Here is a 9382-nt window from a genome sequence, read left to right as displayed (position 1 = left end):
TTAATGCACTGAGTTTGTGTTGAAAACTAACCACCAGAATGGATCCTGACACTGGTCTACAGCCCCATGACTCTGGGAATCAAGTGCCCTGACACCTAGATCCCTCCTCAGTACTAACAGAGAGTTGGTTCTCTTTTCAGAATCAAAAGGCTAAGTACTATTGCATAGGGGCACCAGAAACTGTCTAGGTAGAAACAGAAGCCATTTACATTAAATAAAAACTTGGCTGTAGACTGTATGTACATGTGACCCATCCACGGAGGCAGCTCGTGCACCTAGGACCATGGAGTCAAACTTGCAACATGAGAGGAAAGCTGAGGGCAGAGAAAAGGAACTGAACTGGGGAAGGGTCTGGTTCACTTCTGCTTCCAGATTGATTGGACAGCCAGTCTGATCCTCTATAGAACCAGCCCCGCTGGTAGGGCAGCTTCCCACCTGCTCAAATCATGTATCTGCAGGGAAGGGTGAGGTCCATGGTTAACCCACTGGGGCGTTACAAAAGGCTGGCCTGCCCCACTCCAAGCAAATACTGGGAAAATACCACAGGGAAAGAATGCCATGGGGTAAGGACCTTTGGTCCAGGCAGACATAAACCACAGTCTGCTAAGAACACAGCCTTCTTCCAGTAGATGCTAGGGAAGTGGCAGCTTATCCCATCTGTCTAGTGACACGGTCACTCAGATGAGATATCTGTTCTGTGACCTGAACATACCAGTTCCTGTGGCATAGAGAGTGCAGCCCCAGCTTGAGTGTGATTTCAGCTACCCAATGGCACTGGGGAGGCAAACACCAGAATAGCATTCCCAGCTCAGCCTCAGCCAGTATCCTTATGAGCCCTTGGGAGCCTCATTCACACATCATTGCTATCTATTGTGGAGATGAAACCTTGGGCATTCTGTAAGTAGTGGGGTGTTTTTCTGGCTGCCCATACCCCACATGGTGAAGCTGATGTTCTTGTCCTCAGCAGTCAACACCCTGAAGCTAGTGGTGAGAGAATGGTGGTTATTGCTTCGCCATGCTTCATATGGTGGGAATGGTAATCAGGATTTCACCATGCTTCAGTTTATATAGAGTTCTTGTCATTCCTGCAACATCCAGGCCATCCTGAGAATCTTTCCTTCTTTCTTTGTTTTCTTTCTTTCCTTTCTTTTTTCTTTCTTTCTTTCTTTTTTTTTTTTTTCAAAAAAAGGCCCTTGAAGAGGTTGCAAAGATATTTCCCATGCTATTATACGGACAGAAGTGATACTGGTCATAGACTTTAGCAAAGGTTGCTCAGAACCAGGCATTGGTTTCACACCCACAAAGTGGTGGGGTTCTCAATGTTGTGTTGATTTATTTATTTTTAGTTCATGTTCATTGGTTGGTGTTTTGAGTACAAGTATGTATGTATTAAGGTGTCAGATCTCCTGGAATTGAAGCTATAGACAGTTATGAGGTGCCATGTGGGTGCTGAGACTTGAACTTGGGTCCTCTGGAAGGGCAGCTCATGCTCTTAACTGCTGAACCATCTCTCCATCCTCTGTCAGTTTTTTAACTTTCAATGGATGGCTAAGCACAGTGTTAGAAAAAGTAATGGTAGAATGTTGGATAATCTTACAGTTACTAAAACCTTATGTTTTAAATAATTGTTGTGACTGCATATCACAGTGATTCTCAACCTTTGGATTATCCAAGACCATCAGAAAACACAGATATTTATATTAAAGTTCTTAACAGTAGCAAAATTATAATTATAAAATAGCAACAAAATAATGGTATGGTTGGGCACCACCACAAAATGAAGAACTGTGTTAAAGGGTCACAGCCTTAGAAAGATTTAGAACCACTGCTCTACCGTGTACTATTTGCTGTTCTAGACTTAGTATGTATAGAACTGAGTATGTAAAGTTCAGGGCCCTTGCTGTCAAAAGTAGATTCTAGTAACTTACATAAACATTAAGCAGATAATCAAAATATTGATTAAAAACCTATAGTATGTGTGTGTGAGAGTGTCTATATGTGTATGTAACTGTACGTGTGTGTGAATGTGTGTAAGTGTGTGTGTGTGTGTGTGTGTGTGTGTGTGTGTGTGTGTGTGTATGTATACATAATAATGGAATGAGGATGACGCTGTGAGGTCGGACCGTCTGGATCTGAAAGGTTAAGGTTTCTAGAGAATGGTCTCCCCTTGTACTGACTTGTCACCTTTTGAAGAAAGACATAGTGGTATTTATCTAAATATTGGCTTATAAATTATTTCCACAGCTTTGGAACCAAAATCTTATTTATTTACAGTCATCTAGAGTGGGATTCTAAATTTGATAAAAATACATGTGTAATGTATTTTGTATGTATAGTATTATTAGATTAAAATTGCACTAATTTCAAGCTGTAAACAGCCTAGAAGTAAGACTTCAGCCCAGTCTTTTTGCAACTGACCAGTAATCTAAAATGAAAATTGATACAGTTTTTACTATTTGGTGAAAACACATAAAAAGTAGTGATTTCTAAATAAGATGTTTTTAAAAGTAAAAATAATTTTTAAAAATGGTTGCTTTTTTTGTGTGTGTTTTGTAGTTTGTAGAGGACTATGAACCTACCAAAGCAGACAGCTACAGGAAGAAGGTAGTGCTGGACGGGGAAGAAGTACAGATCGACATCTTAGATACAGCAGGGCAGGAGGACTATGCTGCAATTAGAGACAACTACTTCCGAAGTGGGGAGGGATTCCTCTGTGTCTTCTCTATCACAGAGATGGAGTCCTTTGCAGCTACAGCAGACTTCAGGTATGGTTGAGCCTGAGCTCATGTGTGTACACCGCAGTTCTTTCCAGAAACAGCTGGATAACTGGAGCTTCTTGCTCGTAGTCATTACTGTCTTGAATAGTGTCTTTCCACTGTGATATCATTGTGTGATTCTGGCCTTTGTGGATATACACATATATATTCATTCAGGTCTTACAGTTGTCCAAGTGCTGGCCACATTGTAGTTTCAAGTGCCCAGAGAACCTTTATGCTTTACTAAAGTGTTCAGAGTAAAACATGTCTCCTACTGTGGTACTATAGGAATCATAGTGATGCTGCACGTCTTTTCTGTAGTAGTCAGTTTCTCAGCACTTGTGTCATGGTCAAAGACACATTGTCATTCTCTTTATAATATAGGTGCCTCGAATCTTTCAAATACAAGTAATCTCATCGACTAAATTTATAATGTGAATCATTGTACATTAGCATATTTGATTTTGTCCTACAGTATACACTATGTACCCAATTGGAGTTTGGCATAGGTTTGGCTTAGAGGAGATGACATCACTCTCTGTCTGAGAGCTTTCAGCGTGAACAGTCTCTGGAGCAATCTTGAAAGTACTCAGTTCATCATACAAGATGCTCTTTACTTACAGAGTGTTGTATCTGTGATAGGAGTTCTATTGTGCAAGGCACAGAAGAAGCATGTAATATACTCTAGAGAACCCTAACTAATATCTCTTCTAATCAGGGTTTGCATAGCTTAGTTGTATATATAAGGCATGAGGTTTACATGGAGGTTAAACCCTTTTACATGGAGGTTAAAGTAGGAAGTGATCATTATAGAAGATCCAGAAAGGGAAGGAAGGCATTGAGAGAACATCATAAAAAAGATGACCCTGGGAGAGAAGAGGATATTTAAGTGTTGGAACACTTATATACTTGAAACTTGAGAGCCCTTAAAGAATTTTAGAGAATAGTCTCCCCCCTTCCCTCTCAAAGGCATGTGTTTGAGAAAATGCACAAGATGCACTGATTTATAAGATCAAATCTGTTGATTTCTGTAAAAGAATTTCACATGTGATACTGCATAGTGGATGACAGATCCTGGAAACCTGTAAATGGCAAGACATGGAAAATTATATAACTGCTAAGACATGCCCTTTCATTCCTCCAGAAGATACCAAAGGGTTTATTTTGAAGCAGGCATTGCTGTTGGTAATGGAATAGACTTTTTTGCCATAGCTATGGTTGACTGGGAAGTCAGGGTAATTCGTTGCTCCTCTGTGTACCTCCAGTGCAGTTTCCTTCCCATAAAGAAGAGCAGCCCCAGTGACTCAGCAGCACCAGGAAAGTTAGTTTGAGACAGTCTCACTGGTTACAGACGCCACTCCACAGGATTCAGCCTGAAAGTTAGTTAGCACCAGTGCTATCCCTAAATATTTGCAGCCTTCACCTTCCTGCATCTGTCACCAAGGCAAACCATTGCTTCCCCCTCTCCTCAGATGTGCTTGCTACAACACTAGTATCACACTTAGCATACCATACCTTTTTAACTGCTTGTGGGTATTTTGCCTGCTTGTATGTCTGTGCACTACAGAAGCCAGAAGAGGATCCCCTAAAGCTGAAGTTCCAGTTGTTAGCTACTAAGTGTTTGGGAATAGAACCCTGGCCCTCTGGAAGAGCAGCAAGCACTGTGACCCTCTGAGCCATCTCTCCAGCTCCACACGTACCACACTTTTTTACTGAACTTACATATATTTTTTTCTTACCAGGAAAAAAAATCTTTCTCCAGAACCCATTTCTTTCCACGTGCATTGTTTAGTACAACACGTGGCTAATCTACACTGGACTTGAGAACTGTGAACTTTTTGTAGAACTTTGAACTTTTTGGAGCTACCTTTCATTACTTCAGAAATAAAATTGGGCCAGGTTTTAAAGGGATTTTCATATTTTAAAATTTTTATAGTAATGTCTGAACCTGAACTGGACTAAGAAAGTAACCTAACATGTACAGTAAGCCCAGCAGTGGGAGGTGGCTCGAGGGCATCTTTGCTGCAGAGTAATGTGCAGCCTGGATCCATGAGGCTCTACCTCTCAAAAGAAAAAGCAGTAATAGAGATTTTGTTGTTACCAGCCCTGGTAACAAACTGTGATGGGCCAAAATTCTGAAAGTGTTTGTGTTTCTATAATTTCTGCATTTCTTAATAATTTCAAAAGTATGGCATGTCTATGATAGAAAGATAATCTAAGATATTTATTTTTGTTTCTTATTTTAAATTTTTAATTACATTTATTTGTTTATTTATTTATTTAGTATATGTACATATGCCACAGGACAAATGTAGAAATCAGAGGACAAATTGTGGAAATTCATTCTCTTCTAGCATATGGGTCCCAGAGAATGAGCTCAGATTGTCAGCTTGGCCACAGGTGCCTCTACTAGCTTAGCCATTGAGCCAGTCCATGATATTTCTTCATTTTGAAACTGAAAAGGCCAAACATGTTTTCAGATACCTGTAACTCAAGTTCTCTTTGATACTGGGGCAGAAGGGTCACAAGTTCAAGGCCAGGCCACACTGGCAGCTTACTAAGACTTCTCAGAATGAAAGAAATGGAGGGCATAGCTCAGTGGTATAGCTCTTTCTTTCTCTTTCTCTCTCTTCCTCTCTCTCTCTGTCTCTCTCTGTCTCTTAATAAATTAAATTTTATTAGTGTCAATTTTTTTCTTTTTTTCTTAACTTTTTATTATTTAAATGCATTTTACATATCAAACATATTAATAATATTGAGTATTTTGAGAATCAAATAATATATAAAAATTTGTTCAACTTTTATATCTTTTCATACCCTAAAAATATCATTAATGAATATTTAATACTATCCATAACTGGGGATCCTATATCTAATGTTGAATACTAAATTGTTTCAAAACATACAAAATATTCTTTGGCAATTAAGCATAGTAAAAGAGCATGAAATACTAAAAAGAATCATTAAGAAAAATATTCACACATGGTATGCACTCTCTGATAAGTGGTTATTAGCCCAGAAGTTCGAATACAGGAAGAACAACCCACAAACCACAAGAAACTCAAGAAGAAGGAAGACCAAAATGTGGACATTTCATTCCTTCTTAAAAGGGGGAACCAAATACCCACGGAAGGAGTTGTAGAGACTAACTATTGAGCAGAGACTGAAGGAAGGACAAGCCAGCCTGATATAGCTATCTCCTGAGAGGCTCTGACAGTACCTGACTAACACAGATGTAGAGGCTCACAGCCATCCATTGAGTACAGGGTCCCCAATGATGGAGTTAGAGAAAGGACTAAAGGAGCTGAAGGGTTTGCAGTCCCTTAGGACGAACAACAATATGAACTAACTAGTACCCACAGAGCTCCTAGGGACTCAACCACCAACCAAGGAGTATACATGGTGGGACTGATTGTTCTGGCAGCATGTGTATAGTAGAGGATTACAAAGTCAATCATCAATGGGAGGAGAGGCCCTTGGTCCTGTGAAGATTCTGTGCCCCAGTGTAGGGGAATGCCAAGGCCAATAAGTGGGAGAGGGTGGGGTAGCATGCAGGGGGAGGGGGGAGGCAACAGGGGTTTGTTCTTGTTGTTTTTGTTTGTTTGTTTGTTTGTTGGAGGGGAAACTTGGAAAGGAGAATCATATGACATGTAAATAAAATAATAAAAAAAAAGAAAAAAAAGAAATATATTCAAAAGCCTTTATATGATACCACCTGGCAGAGTATTTAAAATGCATTATATAACTCTTTCATAGTGTACACAAGGCCAGGGATTCAATCTTCTGAGTTTAAAATAAATACACAAAGTAGCTAGGGCTAGGCATCTTGCTCCAGTAATAAGAGCACCTGTGACTCACTATATAATTGACTGTACCACACACAGTTATAAGCATTCACTTTTAATCTTCACAGCAGCTGTGAGTAATGCTTTGTCAATCCCACCGTACATATGAGGAAGGTGAGGCAAAGAAGCACCTTGCTCGGAATCACTTGACTAGGAAGAGCAGAGTCATAGTACTTTACAATCGGTGATGCCTTGTAACACACAACATCTTTGTATACAAGAGCTATCTTGGGAAATCTCTGTCCTGTGTGGGAGGGACCTTTGGAATGTAATGAGAGTAGTGTTACCTTTCTCTGAAAGCTTCTTCCATAATCTCAGTTTAATTAAGAGAAAAACGTCACAAACAAGCAACTGGGAGACTCCGTCATGTTCCTCTAATCTTTCAAGCTCCTCATCCAATAGGGATGGTCTGAGAGTCCACACAGCCTGCTGGAATGTCAGGAGGCTAAGTGCTGAGTGTGCGCCTGGAGCAGGAAAAAGATGCTGAACGGCAGTGTCGGGCTGAGAATGGGACTTAGTCTCAGAACATTTGCCTAGTGTCCCATACTGAAAAGGAAACACTAAAATAAATAAAAATATAACTAAGGATATCAGTTTGATCTGGATAGTAAGTGGTACGTGGAGTTGCTGGTGCATGAACTGTGCTCACGCTTACAATAGTAACGAAGGAAAGTCATGTCTCCTGCATTGGAGCGTGTCCTCACAACTTCTCTGCTACCGCCATGCTTGTGTTCCCTACAGTGCCGTAGTTTTCTATCCTTAGTTAAGGGACTATGTATCTAAATTAATTGATGGCAGCTAACAGATGAACTTGGTACTATCTAGAAACATGCTTGTAAATAAATTCTGATTGCATATAGCTTGTTATTCTGAGGGGTTTGTTTGTTTTCTTGTTTTTGTTTTTAGATTTATTTTATATGTATGAGTCTTTTTGACCTGCATGTAGCTATATGTGTCATAAGTGTGCCTGGTACCCACAGAGATCAGAAGAAGAGGGCATCAAATCCCTTGAAACTAAAGTTAGGAATGCTTGTGAACTACCATGTGGGTGCTGGAAACTGAACCTGGATCCTCCACAAGAGTGACACATGCTCTTGACTGCTGAGCCATGGCTCCAGTCCCTGTTTTGTGATTTTTAATGTATAGACATTGTATTAATACTTTCTTGTTGCTTTTACTTATCTAGGGAGCAGATTTTAAGAGTAAAAGAAGATGAGAATGTTCCATTTCTCCTGGTTGGTAACAAGTCAGATTTAGAAGATAAAAGGCAGGTTTCTGTAGAAGAGGCGAAAAACAGAGCTGACCAGTGGAACGTTAACTATGTGGAGACCTCTGCTAAAACTCGCGCCAACGTTGACAAGGTACATCGTTGTTCTCATTGTTACCAGGCCATGTATGTAAAGGCCCTATTACCTTACTTTATCTAGACTCTAGGATCCAAACTAAAATTTAATACAGTAATTTTGTTTGTTTGGTTTCTTATTGCTGTTTTTAGTTTGCTTTTATTTATTGAGGGTCGGAGGGAGCTGTAGCACACTTGTGGAAGTCAGAGGACAGTGCAAAGCAGTCTCTTCTCTCCTCCCACCATGGATTAAACTCAAGTCCTTAGGCTTGATGGCAAGCACCTTTACCCACAGAGCCATTTCACCAGCCCTGACAGATTGAATGTATCATCTGTAAATGTTGAAGTAAGACAGTAGAAATTCACCTTGTCTTGGGCCTTCTCAGATATAAGACACTACAGATGAATGTCCTTCTTTTAAGTCATCAGTAGCACTCCTCATCCCACTTACTGCCTTCATTTTTAATTGCACTGTATAGTGTAAAAAAGCTATCTATCCTAACATGCCAGCACTGTATATTCTTGCTCTGCCTGATGCCTGCCCAGTGTTATGTAAGGCCTCTGAAGGGAGGTACCTTCTGGATGGAACCCTTTCCAGGAGTAGGGGAGATGGCTCTGGTGCTTGGAGATTCCCAGTGGGGTGCTCTCTAGAGGAGCCCCTTAAACCCACAGTGCAGCCAGTTGTCCCTGAGTCCTAACAAGCACACAGCCTTAAGGCTCACCACTAGGGATTTTGCTTCATTTGTTCTAGAATGGGAATATGCATTTCTAGAAAGCTCACATTGCTCTGGGTGGCATCAAGTTTTTGTAGTCCGGTCTGCTTATACTTAGAGGTCCATAATACTGATTCAGGAAGCATGAGGTTGGTCAGCCATAGTAGCATTCACCTTTAATCCCAACACTGGAAGAAGAGACAGGCAGCTGTCTATGAGGTCAGGGCCAGGCTAGACTACATAGTCAAAATGAGAATATGTCTTAAGAAGAAACACATGTACACAAGAAAAGAAAAAGGAAAGAAAAAGAGAAGAAAAAATTTGAGGCAGAAAGCATGAAGTTAAGAAAAAAAAATCAGAGGTTCTTTCTGTTCATTTGTAATAGATATTATGACCGTGTTGTCATGATTAAATGTTTTAGTAATGTGGTCAGACTTGGACACAATCCTATAGTATTTCTGTTCTATATACTGTACTGGTTTCCTGTAAGGTTATATTAAATATTTTTAAAGTTCTTATAAAATGTATTTTAATATTCAGTGTGATGGAGTTTTTAAAGCATAGGCATATCTTTCTTCCTAATTGTCCTAAGAAACTTGTGAACAAACTAAGAGTGACTGGGACAGCCAGGTGGTGGTGCACACCTTTAATCCCAGCTCTTGGGAGACAGAGGCAGGCGGATTTCTGAGTTTGAGGCCAGCCTGGTCTACAGAGTGAGTTCCAGGA

The 9382-nt window shown here is 40.2% G+C and overlaps 1 protein-coding gene across 2 annotated transcripts in view; it reads left to right on the top strand.

The window, feature by feature from the left end:
* Positions 1–9382, top strand: part of Rala (RAS like proto-oncogene A) — a 56747-nt gene that overhangs the window by 41026 nt on the left and 6339 nt on the right. For both annotated transcript variants that reach the window (XM_031357965.1, XM_031357966.1), the window contains exons 3-4: positions 2557–2765; positions 7788–7962. In XM_031357965.1, coding sequence (XP_031213825.1) covers positions 2557–2765; positions 7788–7962 — 384 coding nt within the window. The remainder of the gene's footprint in view (positions 1–2556; positions 2766–7787; positions 7963–9382) is intronic.

Source organism: Mastomys coucha, unplaced genomic scaffold, assembly GCF_008632895.1.
Source record: "Mastomys coucha isolate ucsf_1 unplaced genomic scaffold, UCSF_Mcou_1 pScaffold7, whole genome shotgun sequence".
NCBI classification, from domain to species: Eukaryota; Metazoa; Chordata; class Mammalia; order Rodentia; family Muridae; genus Mastomys; species Mastomys coucha.
Note: the sequence above shows the minus strand (reverse complement) of the source record. Positions and strands in the feature narration are given on the sequence as shown.